Consider the following 22,931-nt stretch of genomic DNA (forward strand, 5'->3'; position numbering starts at 1 on the left):
TGGCAATATAAATTAATGAACACTAGAGTTTAACCCCGTACATGTGTGTGTGTATATATATATATAAAACAATCAATGATCATTGAGTATAATACGATCTAAGACTAGTTTTCAGTCCTATGTGTAGCACAAACTTTTCACATGATTATTTTCAATATACTTTAAGATCATTGAATATCATACTTACAATTATCTAATAGGTACAAATTAGCGGTTAATTTTTTAGAAGAAAGTCCATTACATATTTTATGAATCGGATTTGTTAACAATAGATAGCTTAGGCAAAATAAGCAATGTTAATCTTCATATGTGATGGTCTTATGATTTAAATAAGCATATATAATAATACATAGGACAACATCGTTGTAATTACCCAGGGAAGCATCGTATATGGTCTAAAAGATCCCTTTTGTTTGTTTGTTTGTTTTTTTATTTGTCATTTCATCATGCTTATCGTGTATATATCCACATAACGTTCCTTCCGGTTATTAAAACAAATAAAAAATAAAAGCACGTGCACCTCCTGTGTGTATACTGTGTATGTATATGTTTTACATGGATTTTTTAAAGTTTGATAATAATCCATGAGTAGTTTGTCTTTGTAGTTAGATTTTATAAGTGAGTCTTTTGGTCCAAAAGTCTATGGTGTACTATTCTGGTTAGTTGAATACTTGCCAAAAAAATAATATTCCATGAGTAATGGGAACGTATTATCGAAATAATTTAACATAGCATACCATTGATGACCCATAAGGCTATTATATTTCCATTTCCTACTCAATCGACGATGAAAAGAGGATTAAATTATTGCTCTGATTCAGTCATTCATATATATATATATATATATATATTATATAAAATTCTATACTTAGATATGGATTAACATTACACTATGCTAACACCAGGACACGTTGTAAATGGTCATGAATACGAATGCATGTACCGATGGAGATATATAAAATCATATTTCCGCCCATTTGCAGATTGTGAAAAAGAAAAAGAAAAGTGTTTAGTTAACAAATACAATGGTTAATATGGATTGCTCAAGTCCTATCTAGTTTCTGGTGGTGGACGGGATGGAATAAAAGACCGGATTGGACAGGATAATTTTTTAAGAGACAAATCTTGCTTAGGGGATGGATTCGGACGAATTGGGATAGGAATTTATGTGTTATGACAGAATGCCTCTGCTTTATCTTCCAATTTGTAAAATGTGCCATTGTGGAAAATTATGGGCTGGGAGCAGTGGAGAGAAGCGATGGAGCTCGATGCCAACCACCACTATCCTGACGAGCTCGTCGGCAGCCGATCCGGCTCGAACTAGATAGTCGGGGCCCATCATATTTTCAAATATCAAGATACACACCCTAAAATATAAAGAAGTAGAATAAATGAAGAAATAAGAGAGTTTATGCATGGTTCTATTATTGAAGCAGAACCGATGGGCTTGTACAAGGCACGTCTGTGTATAAAGCCCTTCGAGCGCCATCACTGATCGAGACCATGGAAAGGCGACACTTGACGATTGAAAGTTGAGGACCTGATTAGACAAAATTGAAGTTGAGAGGCACAAATGGAAAAAACTCAAATTTACTTACCCCAAAAGGAAAAAAAAAAGATCAAATTTCTGAGTAAAATATTCGTCACTCGGATTGCATATTTCTCGGGGGTTGACCCAACAGTGCAAGTTCATAGAACATTAGAGGAAAATTATTTTATGTGATCGGTCCATTACTTCACATGATAAAGGTCTTTCTTAAGTGAAAAAAATATGAATTGGTGGGATTTAGTACTTATAAAACACTTGCATATATATTAATCATCTCGTCCAAGTGCAAGTAGCGCTGTGTATTTAGTGGGCATTTGGTTTGGAGTAGAGTTATAACTCAACATAATTCTACTCCACTCCAAAAAGAATGAAGACAAAATAATTAAAAGAATTTATTATTTAAAAATTAGTTATAATAATTGTGAAGAAAAAGTATGTAAGAGAATTTATTATAAAATTAAAAAAAAAAAAAAGAGTAATAAATAGTTAAAAAATTTAATATTAAAAATTAATTGTAATAGTGATTAAGAAAAAAGTATTTGAGAGAATTTATTATTAAATTAAATAAAAAGATAAAAAATAATGATTATGTTTTTTATAGTGTTTATGGGAATTCAAGATTTTTTTTCGGTGTGAACCATGATATTTGAAAGCTCAATTGGGTCATGACTAATCCAATTAAGTTGGGTCTGCCCACTAAGAGGTAAAACTCTCCCAACATAAATTTCTTTCATTCACAAAACTCAAACACGATACCTTATTAAGAGAAATAAGTACAAAGTAGAGAGGGTTATTTCCTCTCATACTTTAGGCAGCTAGGGCAATTTCCATCTTTGCATAAGTTATCCATTTTAATTTGCATATATAAAATAATATATCCATATCTATATCTATATCTATATATCTACTATATATAAAATATATAATATAAAAGTACGACAAGTTTATTTAATTTTTAATATTCCAAAAATACTCATATACTCTGATGAGTTTTTCTCGTACATTTTCGGCTCGTGATTTTTAGTCTCATATTTTCAGTATATATATATTTGTTGGCTCTTTCTATTTATTGTTCATTTTAGATGTTTTATTGCCTCACATATTTCTCAATCGAGTTACCCCTTCATCACATGTATGTTTGTTCTATTATTATTTCATAACGATTTATAGTTTCAAAATTTCGTTACACCATATGTTCGTTTTTAATGTTTGTTGTCCCAATAGCTTCATACATTCTTTGTCTCATCACTATGAATCAAGTGATTGTTTTCTCATGTTTCCTTAATTTTTGTTCAAAAAAATATTCGTATCATTTGTTAATTTTTAGCTTTCTTTTCATAATTTTACTCGCATACTTCTAGTGTGCACGGTTAGTGTGACTTGTTTTCACACACTTTCGACTCTCAATTTATCGCTTATCCTCAACATTCGTTGCCTCACATGTTCTATCATATATTGTCTCAGTCGAGCTAAACTTTGTATATCTTTTCTAAAGTACGACCATTCCCAAGGTATTTTTCAAACTTTTTTTCCTTTTGCCCTTGGAAAATTAATAATCTTTTAATCTTTTGCTCAAATAGTATGAATACTACTAAACATCACATCTTTTCAATAGAATGACATCCTTTCATTTGTTTTAATAGAAAAACTAACTTATAAGTATTCTTTCTCATGACCTTTCAATTTCAAGGTACCCTTTTATATTTCTTCACTATAAAAACTACATAACATATCTTTCTCATAATTATTCACTCTAACGAACGCATCAAACATGAAATAACTTCTTCATTTAACATTCATGATTCCCCTCTCCTCTTTCATATTTACATTTGTAATTTTTTCTATTTTCTCTTTCGATTTTTAATTATTTCTCCGTTTACTTATTCTTATTCTTTGACTTTGCTAATTGTTGGAAAAAAAAATTCCCGCATTCTTTTTCTTCTACCATATTTCTTCTATTTTTGTTAGTTTCAAAAATTAATTTATACCTATTCTTTCTCATGATCTTTCGATTACACTGCACCCTTTCATACTTTTTCATTGTAAAAACTACTTAGCATGTTCTTTCCCAAAAATTATTTACTCTGATGAACATATCAAATATGTAATAACTTCTTCATTCAACGCTCACGGTTCCTTTCTCCCTTTTCCCATTTACATTTGAATCGACGGATTTTCAAAAATTTTTACTAAGAATTTTTAAAAACTATTTTATAAATGGTTATATCTGATGAGTTATTGACATATATCATGTGATAAATTCATTTCGAAAATACCAAAGAAATTCAAATAATTTTTCGATGAACTATTCAAAATTTATATTAATTTATTAAAAAATTATTTTAGACATTATGCCGTTGATAATTTCTTTCAAAGTCCCAATCAAATTTTTTATGGGATATTATGGATACAAAGGAATGCATTGGGAGAAAAAGAATTTCAAAGAACAGAGATACCATATAATTAATTTCTTTTTATTTTATTTTGTTTTCTTTTATCCCGGGTTTCTTCTTCTCTCCATACTCTTATTCTCTTCTTTTTCTTCTGTCTACAAGCATTGGCTACCATTCTATCCATTGCCATTGTAGTGCATGCCGCCACCATCTGCTAACAATGTTACACAAGTTTAGAGTCCTCATGCTATCAATGTCTTTTTTTCACGAGCTCAAGGTGCATTTTCGTTCTTGCTCCTCAAGTTTACATGTGTAAAACGAGAGAGATAAGTTGCTTTCAATGTAAATCTAATATCGATTATTATTACAACTTATCAATTTACAACTGAAATTAAAAATACACTTGTGCCTCAGGTGTGATCTAAAGTGTATTGTTTGTTTTCTTATTTTATTTATTAAGTATAAATTATAATATATAATATAAATTACTAAAGCAACTTTATATATAAATAAAATCGGGTCCAATCAACTTTCTTCCGATTTTCTTACTTTAAAACTTAAACCCGACCCTTAAAGTCATCAATTTTTGAAATTTTTTGATCAATTTGGGTAAGGTTTTTCTGAATTTCGAGTTATGGGCGTCATTGCAAGACTATTCGTGAAAATAATATTTCTATTAATTATTTTGCAAACTTTTATTGAAAATTTGAATTCACTTCTCTATTTTTCCTTTAAGATTTTCGATTGAAATGAAAGATCAACTAAGGAAAATATATCAATTGAAAATATGTCCTTGAAATAAATTATTTTTAATTGCATTAATATCATTTTTCTAAAATTATTTCTATTATTTTAATCGCACTTATCAAATTTTTATTGTTCATACACTAGATTTTGCACCAGCGCCACGCACATTGTGAAAATAATAATTTAAAATGTTGCCTATATATTTTCATCATTATATACCATTTGTAATTCTAAATAGCTGTGCTATTATTAAAAAAATTTAAAAATATTGATAAAATTGAAAAAAAAATTCTTTTAGTGAAAGAAAAGAAAAATTACTTAGGTTGAGATAGAGATAGAATGGGAGTTGAAGAGAAATAAGTAAAAAGTAGTGGAAGATGACAACATGTCAATTGATGGAGGAGCGAGATAAGAGAAATGAGTTTAAAATTTGAGCAGTTTTATAGTTTTATTCTTGCATTCAATTTTACTTTTCTTCAATAGCGTAAAAAATAAAGGGAATAATTTTATAAAATGTACACAAACTGATACATATACTTAGATATAGTTATTTGTTAGTATATGCTAATTTCGTATATTCTTTTTTATGTTACACATACATAAATACTATTATCGATATATATACAAATATACGTTTCCATTGAAATTAATATAATTTATTTATTTTATTAAATTACAAGAAATATTTTTTGTAAATATTATTAGTTAATTTTAATAATTTTTATTTTGAATTTAATATTTAAATACTCATGGGTCCACTTGGTAGATTTTCAAGTACCGTATCTGCAATGTTAGTGCCATATTAGAAAAATTCATTAAAATTGACAGGACAGTGATGACATGCTAGATGTGATATAAAGCTCATAATTAGTAATTTTCATGCAATTAAAAAAATTCGTGATAGAAATAATAAGAAGGGCAAATTTTTTGCCCTTTTTTTTGTCACCGAACTTCATAGATATTATTAAATATTTATTTATTTATTTATTTATAACTTAAAATAACAACATATTTCTAATTAGAAATTGTCACAAATTCATTCAAAAGAAAAACTATTAATTTACTTATAATTTATTTTTTAAATGGTTTTATTGATTTTGAACTCATGAACATCTTACAAGCATATATTATGTCTTTTGAGTATTATGTATTTTAATCTTATCAAAGAAGGTTTCACGTGTAACTCACGTGTAAATTTACTAGTATATATAAGAACATGATCAAAATATAATATGCAAAATTACACTTTTGCTATTTTGAAAACTAAAATTAAAATTCATTTATTGACTATTTAAATTCCAAAAATTTCAAAACTAATTTTAATTATAAAATACTAATGCATATTTTGTAATATACAGAAAAAAACCCGTGGAATGCACGGATATTAAACTAGTTTAAATTAAAATTCAACAACTAGAAGTAGCTACTTTTAAAAATTTTAAAAATAATTAAATCCTAACTTCTTAACTTAGGTTAAGTTGATTTAATTTAAAGTTTAGTTAAAAATAGAGTAGACTACCACTGTCGCCATCCACTTATTCATTAGCCATCGTTTTTGCCCATGACATATTTTTGCCACCAATTAGCCCCAAACGTTGGCATTCCGTCTACCATTTATACTATTCCGTAACAGAACAGTGACGGAAAAGGTAACGCTGTCCATAAATTTTCCGTCACGGAAGTTAACGGAAGGGTATAAATGGTAGATGGAATGCCAACGTTTGGGGCTAATTGGTGGCAAAAATATGTTGAGGGCAAAAACGGTGGCTAATGAATAAGTGGGTGGCGACAGTTGTATTCTTCTCTTAAAAATAATTAACTAAATAAGAGTTAACAAGTATCTTAACGAGTTATCAATCAAGAAATTTCTTGAGATTGAATCAGGACAAATCCTGTGCAGTTGCAATGTACGCTCTTATAGCTTATATATAACTTCGTTCAGCCCTTCTTCCCCAACTCAGCTCTTTGTCTCTGTTCTTCACCAAAACGGAGGAGGAAAAAATAAAAAAAAATTTCTCATCTCTCTCTCTCTCTCTCTCTCGCTTGGTTCAATATGGCCGAGACAAGGAGCCACAGCTTTGCCTACCCGGGCGGCGCCATGAAGCAGCGGGGGTCCAACAACGACATCAACAATGACCACATGGTCGTCTCAAAAAAGCCAATGCTGTCGGTGCCTGGAGCTGCGTGGGATGACCCTGCTGCAGCATTGGCATCGGCAAGGCACGAGTTCGGTGAGCACGGTGGGGTGAACATGTCGATAGAGGTGTCCACCACCTTCACGGTTATGGAGCCGGAGATAATGCGCCGGATGTTCGCTGGGGAGCTCGGCCCTGCTCGCAACTTCTTCATCTACAGCCGCCACTTCAACCCCACCGTCCTCAACCTCAGTCGCCAGATGGCCGCCCTCGAGGGCACCGAGGCCGGCTACTGCACCGCGAGCGGTAATTCATATTTCATCCATTCATTTTACAATCTCCCTATACTGGTTTGTTATTCTGCAAAACAATTAGGACCAAATTGTAATATTCCGAAACTCCTTGGGGGAAAAGGGAGAAAAGAGCTAAATTTCGGCTGTGGTCACTGGACAGGTATGTCTGCGATATCATCGGTGCTGATGCAGATATGCAGCAGCGGGGGACACGTGGTAGCATCACGGACCCTTTACGGCGGGACCCACGCCCTGCTGACGCACTTCCTGCCCAGGGCATGCAACATAACGACGTCGTTCGTGGACATAATGGACCACGCGGCGGTCGGGGACGCCGTCGTCGAGGGGAAGACAAAAGTGCTCTTCTTCGAGTCCATGTCCAACCCAACCTTGACCGTCGCCGACGTGCCGGAGCTCTCCAGGATAGCCCATGACAAGGGCGTGATGGTTGTCGTAGACAATACCTTCGCTCCCATGGTCCTGTCCCCGGCTCGGCTTGGCGCTGATGTGGTCGTCCACAGCATCTCCAAGTTCATCAGCGGTGGGGCGGACATCATTGCAGGTGCATACTATATACATTTCATTTGCAAACATATATCAATCGATGGGATAGTTTAGGTGATAATGTTGATCGGTGCCTCGTGTTTTACTGATAATCCTTGCCACTGTTAAAGCATGGCACACATAATTCTTACCTGCGACTATTAAACTATGCACATTATTAATTCTTACCTATACCGCATCGGCGAATCGTGATATTTACCGTGAATTCTAAAATAGTTCAATAAACTTATTGTAAATGGTTCGACCAATAAAACTAATTACATAATTTCTTTAGATTTGGTCGAGGCTAAAAAATATATGATGTCTTATTTATGTATTTTCTTTAATTTCTTCTCGAAATGAATTGGCAGGTGCAATATGCGGGCCGGCAAAGCTGGTGAACTCGATGATGGACCTCCACCAGGGGAGTTTGATGCTCCTTGGTCCGACCATGAATGCAAAGGTAGCTTTCGAGCTCTCGGAGCGCATCCCCCACCTAGGCCTGAGGATGAAGGAGCACTGCGCCAGGGCTCTAGCATTCACGATGCGGCTCAAGAAGATGGGGATCAGGGTCCTCTACCCGGGTCTCGAGGACCACCCCCAGCACGACCTCCTGACGTCCATGATGAACAAGGACTATGGGTTTGGCGGGATCATGTGCGTGGACATGGAGACAGAAGAGAGGGCCAACCGGCTGATGCACCTGTTACAGAACTACACTCAATTCGGGTTAATGGCGGTGAGCTTGGGATACTACGAGACCCTGATGTCGTGCTCGGGGAGCAGCACGAGCAGCGAGATGAATGAGGAGGAGAAGGCCCTGGCGGGCATTTCTCCCGGGCTGGTGAGGATGTCCGTAGGGTACACCGGGACCCTGGAGCAAAGGTGGGGCCAGCTTGAGAAGGCCATCTCTAGGATGCAGAAGCCAGGTCTAGACCTGTTTGGCAAGAACTAGAAGTGGGCAGGGCCATATCTGTTGGTAAACCGTATCTTGTAACATCGTACGCATATTCATGTAGAACTGGTCGCGTCAAATGCAAGTTATGTCGGTTAATGTAAAATCTAGAAAGCTTAGGTTTTAAGATATTCTCTTTTTAGTGGAAGCCCATTATGTAATTTTCTTCAATTACTCTGATTCTTGGGTTGTGCTAGACGAAAGCGAAAAATCCATGTTAAGAACATATATAATCCACATCGCTTTGCTCTTTTCTTCCTCCACAACATTGTTCACTATCCGATCCAAGTTTTGTTTTCCCAGAGGACGCTGCCTCAGTGATTAATAGAGTTGCAGCAAATTTTACACGGGCGTCTTTAGCAATTGTTGACCCTATTTCTAGGAGAAGGTGTGGTGCAACATAGGGCGGAGTAAGCCTTGTGCCAGTTGGGTAGAGCTCAATACGGATGGCGCTTCTAAAGGGAACCCTGGCAGTGGAGGATTTGAGGGATGACTGCGGTGCCTGGCTCTTTGGGTTTGCACAGCATGTGGGCATTACTTGCTCGTTCTCAGCTGAACTGTGGGCTGTTCGGACGGGCCTGCAATTGGCTTGGGATCTGGGACATAGGAAGGTTATTCTCGAGGTTGATTCGGCCGCTGTAGTACATCTTCTTCAGACAATGCAGGATTCAGCAAGCACAAACGGGGCCTTGCTCCAAGATATACGGTCTCTGTTAGATTGGTATTGGTCGGTAATGATGACTCGTACACTGCGAGAGGGGAACCTATGTATGAGTGGACCAGTTGGCTAACTATTGCGGGATATTGGGATTTTGTACAATTTATTTATAATATGTTTCCATATATGAGTGGAACTATGCTCTTTCTCTGCAGGTTGGAATTCCTAGCCTAAGTCTTTGCCCTCTTGGGCTTCATTTCTTGTTATTTGGGGATACTATAGGAGCAACCATGCCTAGTTTCTATATCGTTTGGTTTAATTTCTAATGAACATGGGCTCTGCCCCCCCTAATTCACCAAAAAGAAAAAAAAATCACTTTCTTCTTAACGTGATAAGATGCCATGTCTTTCTCGAGCTTAGTTACAGGACAGGTGCTTAGTTATCCATGATCCTTTTCACCGGGATCACCATGAGATAGCAATCCACAGTTCCTCCCTGCGTGTACAATTTTCAGGGTTGCCAATTGTATTCTTTGGGCTCGGGCTGAAGTACTGGGCTAGGATGCTCATGTCACGAGACTCATGCTGTCACCTTACGAGTCCTAAGGATCTCGTCAAGCATGGTATATGGAAACTAGGAGAATGATTGATGTACCTAATGATCTTGAAAAGTGTAAGTTAAGTTATTTTCCTTTTTCACAGACCTCCATTTGTAAACGAAAAAAAAAAGAAAGTTAATTTTCTTTTTATTGGTCAATAATGCCAATGAAAATAAGAAAGGACAGTCGCCTATGCAATGTTCATTTCTATCCTTACTATGATTGTAACATATGATAATTATCCTATGACATACCATAGTAAACAATGTATCATCGAAGCATCGTATTCCTCAAAGCTAAGACAATTATAGGAAGAACTTGACATAGCATTTATTTAGCTGCACACCATATTGTATTTCATTTTATAGATGCAGATTCGCCCCACTCATCACGCTTATAAAGAACCAAGTTTGATTGAAAAATATCTCGAGAAACTTCGAGGATGACTATGATAAATCAACCTCATATAGTGTAGGGGAAAAACTATACTTGTATATGCCATAGATTTTTTTTTTGGGCCAATATATATGCCGTAGATTAATCTCCTTTTCTTGCGATCAAATGTAGACCCGTTGTGTAGGTATCAAATCTGCTAGACATGAGAATATGGACATAAGGGGAATTTTTATGATGCAATTACATTAAGAACCACTGAATATTTAGTAGTTTATGTTTTAACATTGAAAGGAATCCAGTGGTTCTAAATATTTATTTCACCATAGAAGTTTGCGAACATTAGGAAAACTTAGCTTAATGCTTGTTGTTTTGGAGGTCGTCTGTTGTAAGACTTTTTAATGCTAGCATTGATTCCTCCAAGTATGTTCCATTGACAAACATCCACCAAATGGAGGCCAGGGTGAAGAATTAGAGAAGTAACTTTGCTTCAAATGCATAACGATATCAGAACCGGCTTTTCAGTTTTTGTATAATGTCTCCAGGGCCAGGAATGCAGCCATTGGACCTAGGAAGTCCTAACGTCTAGGGCAGCCAGGAACTTGAAAGGCAATCTGTATTTTGGGGTTTGATGATGTAACCTCGCTCGTTTCAGGATCCGATATTTTCAATTGAAGTCGAGATGCGACTTATCTCACATTAAAGAATTTCAACAGAGAAAACTCACATATAAAAATGTTGGTATGCAAAAGATAAATACTTAATCCAACTCAAAAGATGTGCCTAGTAATATAACCAACAATGATATAAGAAAATTCGGCCAATAAAATAAATGATATATAAAATATTACCTCATAAATTTTTTAATTATCAAGTTGAATTTTATTTTTCGTAATTATCAAGTTGAATTTTGTGCCAAGTCAATAGTAATTAATAATATTTACAATTATCTATCCTTTGGAATATATAGATTTATTATTGAGTATTTGTATAAATTAATGAAAATATTAATATAGGGAATAAAAGGCCTACGTGGAAGCTTGTCATAGTACAAATGGTAGACTCTTGTTGAAGGAGTCCGAGTTACTATATATGTATATTTTTTAATTATCACGTTGAATTTTATTTTTCGTAATTATCAAATTAAATTTTTTGTCAAATTAATAGTAACTAATAATTATTACAATAATCTATGTTTTGAAAAATGTAAATTTATTATTAGTATTTTTATAAATTAACGCAAATATTAATATAGGAAACATGAATGATTGATTGACCACGAGCTGAGTGCTACCCAAAACTCTTATACGGAAACTTGTCATGGCACGAACAGTAAACTCTCCAGATGAGTTTAAATTACTATATATATATATATATATAATTACCAAGTTGAATTTTATTTTCGTAATTATCAAGTTGAATATTATGCCAATCAATAGTAATTTATAATATTTGCAATAATATACACTTTGGAAAATGTAAATTTATTATTGAAGTATTTATATAAATTAATGTAAATATTAATGTAGGAAACATGAAGGACCGCTCGACCACGAGATTTGAGCTTTAACGTCCATGTAAAAACTTGTCATAGCTAGAATGGTATCCTCTTGTTGAAGTAGTCTGATTTGCCACATATATATATATATATATATATATGTATGTATGTATGTATGTATATGTATATGAGAAATGGTAGCATTTCTTCTTTGCTTACCAGTTTTTGCCCCTTTTTTAATCCTCAAACCTGTTCATGCCCTTAAGGGTATTTATTTATCACACCCTCAAGCAAAAAAGATTTAGCCGCCTGCTACTTATTACCATTAGCAGACTACTTATGAATATTATTTTCCCCCCTTGAAACTCACGAATTTGTCTAGATTCAAACAAATGAGATTAAAAAATAAAAAGTTTCTTTTCGAATTAAGATCACCCAATTAAGTTTAAACGAGGCATCACCAACAGACACCTTTGTCCCTCCATGACACGACCGACAATCTCTCTGGGATGGTAGTAGCCATTGGTGAGGACCCACCCTATCACCCACCTTCTCTACCTCTCATCTTTTATTGTTCTTTGTATTTTTTTTTATTTTTAATTTGATAAAATATTTTTTATTCAAATAGAATGTCACGCCAGTAGAACCAACTTTTTTCTTAGTTTTTATATGCAAAAAGCAATTAATGGAGTTTAATGAGCCAATTATATGACCTAGTTCTAGCAATAAAATCGCTCTTGAGATAAGTCCTCCACAATCCCGAGGAAATATCCCACAATTAACCTTTGTCTGACATGTCCTTAAACCCCACTCCCCATGCACCCGCCCGGACACCTCCGGGCCCTCGCCCCACTGATTCCATTTAGATCGAATTTCATAATCATTTCATTTATTGTTTTTTATGAATAATAAGTATAAATTTTCTGATGAAATTAGAAACTATATTTTCTATAGTATCAAATTCAAAGTATATTCGTTTTACGCGTCTTTTATTTTTATTTTCACTCAAACTTTATTGTAATTTTTATAACTTTATGTATTCATAAGACTAATTATATCTTCCAGTGTTTTATAGAAGTTTCTGATATTAATTTGCTTAGATTAAATATCATAGAAGTTCCGATCACATTGAATTGGAAGAACGTATGTAAGATCTCTGTTTCGTAGACTAATACAGTGGACAGATTTTTTGTTTTTCTCGATTAGGATGCTGGAAAGATTTAAAAAGAAGGAATTTGGAAAGAAAGAGAAAAATAAAAAGTATAATAACAACATTAAATGCACCAACGGAGACTGATGACACGTACTCTTTCGCTTTAACTTGGCAGAATTCTCGGCGCAATCAATCGGAGGAAACAGCAACTCTCTATATATAAATATCGATATATAATGTGAGTAAGCCCATATTAATACCATTAAATAGTATGCTTATTTAAGTTCCAAGGCCGGTCTAGTGATAAGGTTATTAAAGCGTTTGGGTGTGAGAAAATTTTAAATGATCTTACCTCATAATGATACGGTGAAAAAGAATTAATAACATTATTTTATTTAACAAAATTTATCATAATTAATCGAATAATTAACACTTATTATTTAATTTATTATAATTTAATTGGTTCTTTTTCATATTATGTGACGAGGTAGAATCACCGAATAATGTCTCATTCGCTCTAGATCCCAAATTTATTCTCAAGAGGTAACGTGCAAAACTCCAATTTCGTTGTGGCAAAGAAGCCAGCGAAATAATTAATATTGACAGCAAGAAAATTAATTCGAAATTAAAGCCTTTGCTCTAGAGCCCGCAAATTTATTCTCAAGAGGTAACGTGCGAAATTCCAATTTCGTTGTTGCAAAGAAGCCGGCGAAATAATTAATGTGCTTCCAAACCAGCTTAAGCATGTCTTCACAGACTATTGACAGCTAGAAAATTAATCCGAAATTAACTCACATTAAAGTTGACCAAATTATTTTTCCTCGTGGCAGATTTTTTTTTCCCGTAACAAAAGGAAGTCCACTAGTGTAATACACTACAAAAAAAAAAGGGGTCAAACTCAACGTTTTTGGCCCAACGCGAAGCAAAATATTGGGAAAAATTGGAAGGGTCTATCCCGACTTTTTGAAAAATGTATGGATTGACAACCTTTTAGCCGGCATTTTGAACAATCTCGGCCTTTGTTAACCCTATGCTGACATTTTTTAGTTTAGCTCATGCAAAAGAAAAGTCGCATATTGTTCATCATATCATGACGTTTTTGAAACTTTTCTCAACTTTTCAAGCGTCGGTCTTTGTCATAGATGTTGTTAAAGTCTATCTAACATATTATCATTTCGTCAATGAATACTGTCAAAAGTATTATCAAAGTACAAAAGTATAAGAAGTAACATGTTATCCCCTTATTATATAATATGTTGTCATTGGTATTCATGATTCATAATGGAAATGATAACATATTATTTCTTTATGAAAATATGTTATCATATAACACAAGATGTTATCGATGATGATACTGATAAAATAAATCTTTGAGATTAACTTTACATTGGTCTTCAATAGTTGTTCTTTATCAAAAGACATATTTATTTACGAAGAATGTTTTAAATAAACTTTGAATATGCTCGATTGAGGAAACTATATGGCTTCAAGTCTTTTATGGGATCACAATTTCAGCTATTGGAGTACAGCTCCGATAGGCCCGGTTAAGAAAGCATTATTGTGTAAACTCACAGTTGCTCTTAATTTATCAAAAGAATAATTTACCATCTTACTAAGAAATAAAATGCGGTGCAATGTTTTGAAAAAACATTTCACAATAATGAATTTTTTAACTTTTGTAATTACCTTCTCCACATTTCATATGAAAACTTGACACGTGTTTGCTATGACCGAGATAATTCAAGACATAACTCAACACGTTGATGCTCTTTAATGTTTAATTGCATGAAAGAAAATAATCATTTCATTTGAATTTGAAGAGTATGAAGCTAATCGAAACCCAATTGTCAATGATAGAATTGAGTTGTAAGAGACTTGTTTCTCCTAAGCTTAACTAGATCAAACCCAATGTCAAACTACACCATGGTAATTGGCCGCATTAAACAACTTTTGAATTCCTCATGCTATAAATTTCCATGAAATCAAAAAGAAAAACAACCCTGATAAGCATGACCACATATTATATAGCTTAGACAGACCTCAATATTATTGTCTCCATAGCGTTTGATAAGGGCTGGTCAAAATTTGCACTGATAGCAATGTTTTGCTGCTTGTTGAAGCAATCTCCACCCTTAAAATTAAAGTCGCATATTAGATCCCTTGTTTTGGATATTTTTCATTTTTCGAATTGGAATTGTTCTTGGATTTTAAGGAACGATAATCTTCATGCTCACGACTTGAGCCGCTTTGGTTTCATGTCAAATTTTGATACCCTCTATATGTATGGATGTTATCCTTGTACTTCAAACTCTTAAGTCGCTTATTAATCCATGTACTATCGAACTAATTACTTTTAACTATCACAAATCCAAACAAATATTAGTTAATGTTATGTTATGTTAATAAAATTAAACTACAACGAGAACTTAAAGAAAATAAGTCGATGTTAAATTTTTGAGGTATAGCAATATGCAATAATGGTCTTGGGCAATACGTTGTCACCGTCTATAATATGTCGCACACTAGTATTCGTGCATCATAATAGACGAGGCAACATGTTGTTTCCTTGGAGGACAACACATTGTCACTTGCAAACGACATGGGCCTGCATTTAAAATGTTCGGCTAAGGCTGTTTGGGCTGACGTTTCATGAAACTTCGCCTAGTCGACATCTCATAAACGCCAGTCACTGTCTTAAATTTTTTTTTACCCAACCATTGAAATTTTTAAACCCAAAAATTTAGCTCCTCCTTTCTTCTTATTAATTGCCTTCCCCCTTAGACACGTTGCTTCCCTTCCTCCTCTTCTCCCCTCCTCATCTGCACGTCCAGACTCCTTCCCCATCATACCCCCCACCTCCCCCCTCCTCTCAGATCCGATAGCGCCGACACCTACCCACTCGGCCTCTCTCCCTCCTCCCTTCACTACCGCAATGCCCTCGTCAGGGCTTCTGCCAAAGTCACCCCAAGGGGGAACTAACGATTGTGCCGGAGCCGCCGCAACAAGAGAAGAAGAAGAAGTCGACCATGCAGCTGGGGGTGGTGTTCGGACTGTGGTACCTACAAAACATCATATTCAACATCTACACCAAGAAGGGCCTCAACGTCTTTCGCTTCCCATGGTTCCCCTCGACGTTTCAGCTCCTCTTCGGGCCCGTCTTGATGGCTCTGCTAGGTACCTAAGGCTGCAGCTCTGCACAAGGTTTCTAAGCTCTTCTTCCTAGCCTTCCTCGGCCCCAGCCTCTTCCTCACCGTCGGCTACAACTTTACATGCGTCTCCTTCATCAAGTCCACCAAGGAGAACCGTACACCTGCTAATCTTCGGTTGAGACTAGGAGGAAGCGAGATGTCTAGTCGAGAAAATTGTATTGTACTCAATTTTCTCAATTTTTGATATCATTACTCATGTCTTGATATTTGTTCAAGTGAATATTAGCTCATTTTCATCATGTTTCCTCTGTTGATAATAAGTTTATATCGATTTGTAGCGTGATTCTGTTGAACGATGGTAATTTTTGTGATTTCTAGGGTATAAAAATCTGTTGTTAAAAAGTTGACAACCGGTTGTCAGTGATAACGTTAGTGGGCAATAGGTTCTCAATTTATTGAAAATGGGATGTCACATTTTTTTAACAAAAAATGGTTTAGGCTGACGTTTTTTGTGTTGGCCTAGGCCTGATTTTGGTGATGAAATCAGCGTTGCCCTAGGCAAGGGGTTTGATCAATATTTCTTGCGTCGATCTAGGCAAGATTTTGGCCGACGTTTTGGAAACATCGGCCTAGGATGGTTTTTGCTGACTTTTTTTAAAAGCGTTGGGATGCATTTGCCAACGGAGTCTACGGTGAAGTTTTTCAAAACGTCGAGGGAAACGTCGCCGGTGTCTAGGCCGATGTTTGTGGTGTCGGAAAAAGCCGAAAAAAATGTCGGCCAAAATCACTTTTTTTTGTATATATATATACAATGAGATAAAAATCATAATAATAAATCAATATATCCATATCAATATATCAATCAATATATAATATATAAAAGTAAAAGAGTAGAATTGTAGGAGTTCTATTCGAAAACCCTCAGCTCCCGATGAAATAAGCTTATGGTAAGAGGACTTCTCAGTTGCTCCGGTAATGACCTCTTTTCTTCATTTGGCTCCCCGGGCTCAATTCCACTCCTTAAGTAATCGATTCGCTGAGTATTTTAAATCAAGATTATGTAATCAATCTGACTTTTCTTCTGCTGCACGATGTTTCTATGTTCCTTCAGTCAGTATTGAAGCTACTATAAATCAGCCTTGCCATGTGCTGGTCGGAGTCTGATATGTATGTATGACATATGGAATTTATTATCATCGACCAATTCCGAAGTGTAAATTTAAATTATGAGCTAAGATTCGAGCCAAGTAATTTTATGTGAACTTTTTGCGTGTATATATCTATATATGTATAAAGTTATATTCCACGTAATAATAGGGTTAAAAAGGTAAATTTATATAGGAAAAATAATATCATATAACGTAAATTTGACGCTATTTTCAACAGCTAGTACGTTTTTAAAACTTGACATATCATAACACAAATATGATTTTTATGTTAAATTTAGCACACCATTTAAGAGCAATTAGAAAAACGGATGACAACCTGAGTTGGCCTTCATGATGGGCCCACTTTGCACAACTACGCATAACACGTGGACAAAATAATAATAAAATAAAAAATGAAGAATTATAACAATAAGAAGAAATCAATGAGAGAAGGGAGGAAGGCGGCAGGGTTCCCCACCGAGCACCGACCGCTGACCCCCTACCCCCCAAACAAATTAGCCGAGGTCGCTGGAGAACTCTTGGACCTCCGACGACCTCGACTGAGGTGGGGCGGTCGGCGGAGGGGAGCCCTCCCCTTCGATGATGACCCCACATCAGTCAGGGTTGCTGAAAGCCTGAGAGGTCTCCAAGGACCTTCCCCGAGGGGGTAGCCCGGTGGAGGGGAGCACCCTCCCCTCCTTCTCTACATCTTCTTTTTTTAATTAATTTTTTTAGTGTTTTTTATCCACGTGCCTAAAGTTGGGGTCAATTTAACTTTTCATTTATTTTTTGTAAAGGTCTCTAAAAGTTGTGCTAGATTTAACATAAAAAATGTAGTTGAGCTATGTCATATCAAGTTTTTAAAAAGTGTTAGGCGGTAAAAATAGCGTCAAATCCGTACTATATGATGCTATTTTTCATTTTATATACAGTATATGGCCGTGAAGGTAAATGTCTAAATAATTAGGGTGTGATTATACCAATGACCTTCTCCAACGTGCATACGGGTGTCATAAGTACATATATGGTGGCATCTCTATCAATTTATAAAGGGCAGTATAGTTGTAATTAAGATTAAGAAGCTGCTTAGTGTTATTGCCTAAGTTCCTGTCAGTAGCCGCTCTAACTAATATAGATGCTACCCCAAGTTAATTCTCGACATATACATATACAGGCCATAGCACATTGGTAAATACATATAAACTAGCCTTCGGCACACGTGATTACTTTTGCGTTTCCATGTAAATTCGAGGATTGGAATTTATTAGCTTTTGTTTTGTTTTGTTTTTTTTTTTTCCCTTTTTTGGTAGAATACACTACTTAACTCCGAAGGTTTTTTGCTGTATTAGTTTAAGTTGATTTAATTCTAAGTTTTAATTAAAAACAATTAACTAAATAAGAATTAACAAGTATCTTAAACGACTTATCAATCAAGAAATTTCTTGAGATTGAATCCCGTGCCGTTGCAATGCACGCGCTTATTGCTTATATATAACTTCGTTCATCCCTTCTTCCCCAACTCAGCTCTTTGTCTCTGTTCTTCACCAAAACGGAGGGGAAAAAAAAAACTCTCATCCCGGGCGGCGCCATGAAGCATCGGGGGTCCAACAACGACATTGACAGTGACCACATTCCCGTCTCAAAGAAGCCGATGCTGTCGGCGCCTGGAGCTGCGTGGGACGACCCTGCTGCAGCATTGGCATCGGCGAGGCACGAGTTCGGGGAGCACGGTGGGGTCAACATGTCGATAGAGGCGTCCACCACCTTCACGGTGATGGAGCCGGAGATAATGCGCCGGATATTCACCGGGGAGCTCTGCCCCGACCGCGACTTCATCTACAGCCGCCACTTCAACCCCACCGTCCTCAACCTCGGCCGCCAGATGGCCGCCCTCGAGGGCACTGAGGCCGCCTACTGCACCGCGAGCGGTAATTCATATTTCATCCATTCACTTTGCAATCTCCCTATACTGGTTTGTTATTCAGTAAAACAATCAGGACCAAATTGTAATATTTCTGGGGTGGAGGGAGAAAAGAGCTAAATTTCGGCTGTGGTCACTAGACAGGTATGGCAGCGATATCATCGGTGCTGATGGAAATGTGCAGCAGTGGGGGACACGTGGTGGCACCACAGACCCTGTATGGCGGGACCCACTCCCTGCTGACGCACTTCCTGCCCACGGTATGTAACATAACGACGTCGTTCGTAGACATAATGGACCACGCGGCGGTCGGGGACGCCATCGTCGAGGGGAAGACAAAAGTGCTGTACCTCGAGTCCATGTCCAACCCGACGATGACCGTCGCCGACGTGCCGAAGCTCTCCAGGATAGCCCATGATAAGGGCGTGATGGTCGTCGTAGACAATACCCTCGCTCCCCTGGTCCTGTCCCCGGCTCGGCTCGGCGCCGATGTGGTCGTCCACAGCATCTCCAAGTTCATCAGCGGTGGGGCAGACATCATTGCAGGTGTGTACTAATGTAACTTCATTTCCAAACGCATATCAATCGGTGGGATGGTTTTAGGTGATAATTTTGATCAATGCTCCGTGTTTGATTCGGGGAGACTTGAAGAGTCAATTTTATAAGATGAGAATATTTCATTCAGCATATAGCATAATATTTTTAAAACTTTTCACCACATAGCATACGTTGTCATATTTTCATCAGATTGCACAATATTAAAAAAAAGATTCACCACGACATTAATGCTGCGTTTGGTTTCAAAATAGGATTTTAAAATCAGATTTTGATTTTGAAAATGAGTGGTATATATGGGGCCACCTTTTGACTTTGTATGAGTTATTTTGTTTTGTTGTGAAAAAAGAATAATATAAATGAGATTCACCGTTTGATTTTGTATAAGTTATTTTGTTTTGTTGTGGAGTTATTTTATTTTATTGTGGATAAAATTAAGTTAAAGTAGGATTTTAAAATCCTACGATCGAATCTAACAAGCCATTAAATTTTCGTCAATTGCTTGATGGAAAGTTTAGGTGGCCAATGTTTTTTGCCCGCCCATGCACTGCTGGACATTGTTATGGGCCCCATTCTCTAAGAGCAAGCACATCTCTCTCTCTCTCTCTCTCTCTCTCGCGTTATTCTCCATTCTCCATGTCTTCTTCCTCCCAATCAGCCGCCGCCTCACCACCTTCCTCCTCCCTGTCACTATCACCAACAGCCATCGGCCACCTCCCATGTGAAGCTCGAGAACTTGCTACCCAACATGTCCAAGGTCTAGAGAGATGATTTGAGCTCTTAACAGGTTTGGATGAAACTCGGAGGAGGATGATGACACCTCGAATGCGCTGATTGAGTCGAGCGGGGTCCATCGAGGACGTTGGCTGACCATAGGAGGCATTTCCACTTCCACCATCACCTTCCCATCTCCATCACCATCACATCAAGTTCCTATCTCCGTCGTCTTGCTTCTTCTTCTTCTTCTTCTTGATGCCTCCAACGCACAAACGGGATCAGCTCCCTCCTCTTGCCCCTATTAGTTGTTGTTCCACTGCCCCAGGCCAAGCTACTGCTCCGCCTCTCACATCGTTGTTGCTGGTCACTGCTCATCCATCCTTGCCGTTGCCGCTTGCCGCACCTACATCCTCGGCATTGTTGCTTCTCTTCCCCTCTCTGTCATTATAGCTTCAACCCCTCCTGAGCCGTTGTCGTTCGTCCTCCGCCTCCCTAAGCTGCTGCCATTGCTATTTCGCCACCCTGCGCTGCTTGTTGCTCCGCTACTCTATTGCGTCTCATTTGCATTCTTGGCTGCTCGGGGCTGGTTCGATTCCTACCCCCTCCTTCCTCGGTTGCTTTGCTCCTCACTTGGCAGCGGTAGCCGAACACGAAGGAGAATAGGGAGGAGCTGCAGCAGCTAGAGGTGGGAAAGGACGGCTAACGGCAGCTAGGACGGGGGAAAAAGAAGAAGATGAAGATTGGGTGATTGCGATAGAGATGATGATGGTGGTGGAAGATGGTATGGAGATGATGATGGTAAGTGGCAGTGGAGGACCTGAGGTGGCATGAGATGGAGAATCGATGATGGTGATAAAAATCGAAAAGGGAAGGGTGAGGTTCTGCGCGTCTGTGTTTTTTTCAGGGATGAGAAGACGAAGAAATTAAGGAGGAAGAGAGCCAGATAGGGAGAGTGATTGGGGCGGGTGGCGATGGTCAACGGTCAATTGAGAAGAGTTCAGCTGTGTACGGATGGACATCAGCCACGTCCGCTTTTCTTCAAGCAATTCACCAAAAATTAACGTCTTGCTGCGCGGTAAATTTTTTTAAAAATATTGTGTTAATCTGTTGAAAATATGGCGAGATATATTACATGGTGAATAGTTTTAAAATATCGTGCCATATAATGAAATTTTTCACTATATAGTGGTATCAGAGCCTTTGCTCTAATCCGTAATTTCCAATGTGGACATCCATATTATATATATATAGCATCGAGGTATTACAGGTAAGCATGGGGTGATATATTTACAGATTGACAGATATAGTCCTTGTGAGACTCTTAAAACATGGCACATTCTTCCCTATGAAACATCGGATCGAACCGTGATATTTACCGTGAATCTTAAAATAGTTTAATAAACTCGTTGTAAATGATTCGACCAAACAAAACTAATTATTTCTTGGATTTGGTCTAGGCTAAAAAATATGATGTCATTGTAACCCAAAAAGAAAAAAAAAATTATGTCATATTTATGTTTTTTTTTAAAAAAAATTTCTTCTTCGAAATGAATTGGCAGGTGCAATATGCGGGCCCGCGAAGCTGGTGAACTCGATGATGGACCTCCACCAAGGGAGTTTGATGTTCCTCGGTCCAACCATGAATGCAAAGGTAGCTTTTGAGCTTTCGGAGCGGGTGCCCCACCTAGGCCTGAGGATGAAGGAGCACGGTGCCAGGGCCTCGGCATTGGCGACGCGGCTCAAGAAGATGGGGCTCAGTGTCATCTACCCTGGTCTCGAGGACCACCCCCAGCACGACTTACTGAAGGCCATGATGAACAAGGACTATGGGTTTGGCGGGATCATGTGCGTGGACATGGAGACAGAAGAGAGGGCCAACCAGCTGATGCACCTGTTACAGAACTACACTCAGTTCGGGTTAATGGCGGTGAGCTTGGGATACTACGAGACCCTGATGTGCTGCTCGGGGACCAGCATAAACAGCGGAATGAATGATGAGGAGAAGGCCCTGGCGGGCATTTCTCCGGGGCTGGTGAGGATGTCTGTCGGGTACACCGGGACCCTGGAGCAGAGGTGGGGACAGCTCGAGAAGGCCATCTCTAGGATGCAGGAGCCAGGCCTGTTTGGCAAGAACTCGAAGTGCACAGAGCGATCTATGTCAGTAAACCGTATCTCGTAATGTCATATCATATCCATGAAAAACTGGTCGTGACAAATGCGAGTTATGTCGGTTAATGTAAAATCTTTCTAATTAATAATATCCTCTCCTTATTGAAGCCCATTAAGTAATTTTCATCAATTATACTCTGATCGATTCCAGGTTGTGCTAGTCGAAAAATCCAAGTTAAGAGAATTCAATCAACAATGTTTTGCTCTTTCGTTCCTCCACAACGTGATTCACTTTCATCTCAACACTATAAGATACTATATCTTTCTTGAGCTTCTCCTTGAGCTAGCCTGAGCCCATCTAAACTCATTATTCCGCTAAAGCTACTAATTCTCACATCGCTCTGCCTGTCGAACATG

General features: G+C 37.2%; 2 protein-coding genes across 2 annotated transcripts; both read left to right on the top strand.

The window, feature by feature from the left end:
- Positions 1-6,656: 6,656 nt before the first annotated feature.
- On the top strand, positions 6,657-8,808 carry LOC116196705 (methionine gamma-lyase-like). Its single transcript, XM_031526568.1, has 3 exons — positions 6,657-7,130; positions 7,278-7,679; positions 8,032-8,808. The coding sequence occupies exons 1-3, from the start codon at positions 6,743-6,745 to the stop codon at positions 8,613-8,615; spliced, it is 1,374 nt and encodes a 457-aa protein (XP_031382428.1). The 5' UTR covers positions 6,657-6,742; the 3' UTR covers positions 8,616-8,808.
- Positions 8,809-18,745: 9,937 nt separating this feature from the next.
- Positions 18,746-22,681, top strand: LOC116195815 (methionine gamma-lyase-like). Its single transcript, XM_031525187.1, has 3 exons — positions 18,746-19,140; positions 19,278-19,679; positions 21,965-22,681. The coding sequence occupies exons 1-3, from the start codon at positions 18,801-18,803 to the stop codon at positions 22,582-22,584; spliced, it is 1,362 nt and encodes a 453-aa protein (XP_031381047.1). The 5' UTR covers positions 18,746-18,800; the 3' UTR covers positions 22,585-22,681.
- The last annotated feature ends 250 nt before the right edge of the window (positions 22,682-22,931 follow it).

This window comes from Punica granatum, chromosome 1 (assembly GCF_007655135.1).
Source record: "Punica granatum isolate Tunisia-2019 chromosome 1, ASM765513v2, whole genome shotgun sequence".
NCBI lineage: Eukaryota > Viridiplantae > Streptophyta > Magnoliopsida > Myrtales > Lythraceae > Punica > Punica granatum.

Coding starts and splice junctions, on each gene's coding strand:
- LOC116196705 (XM_031526568.1), top strand. CDS start 6,743: ATGGCCGAGACAAGGAGCCACAGCTTTGCCTACCCGGGCGGCGCCATG. Junction 7,131..7,277: donor CGGCTACTGCACCGCGAGCG/GTAATTCATATT, acceptor GTCACTGGACAG/GTATGTCTGCGATATCATCG. Junction 7,680..8,031: donor TGGGGCGGACATCATTGCAG/GTGCATACTATA, acceptor ATGAATTGGCAG/GTGCAATATGCGGGCCGGCA.
- LOC116195815 (XM_031525187.1), top strand. CDS start 18,801: ATGAAGCATCGGGGGTCCAACAACGACATTGACAGTGACCACATTCCC. Junction 19,141..19,277: donor CGCCTACTGCACCGCGAGCG/GTAATTCATATT, acceptor GTCACTAGACAG/GTATGGCAGCGATATCATCG. Junction 19,680..21,964: donor TGGGGCAGACATCATTGCAG/GTGTGTACTAAT, acceptor ATGAATTGGCAG/GTGCAATATGCGGGCCCGCG.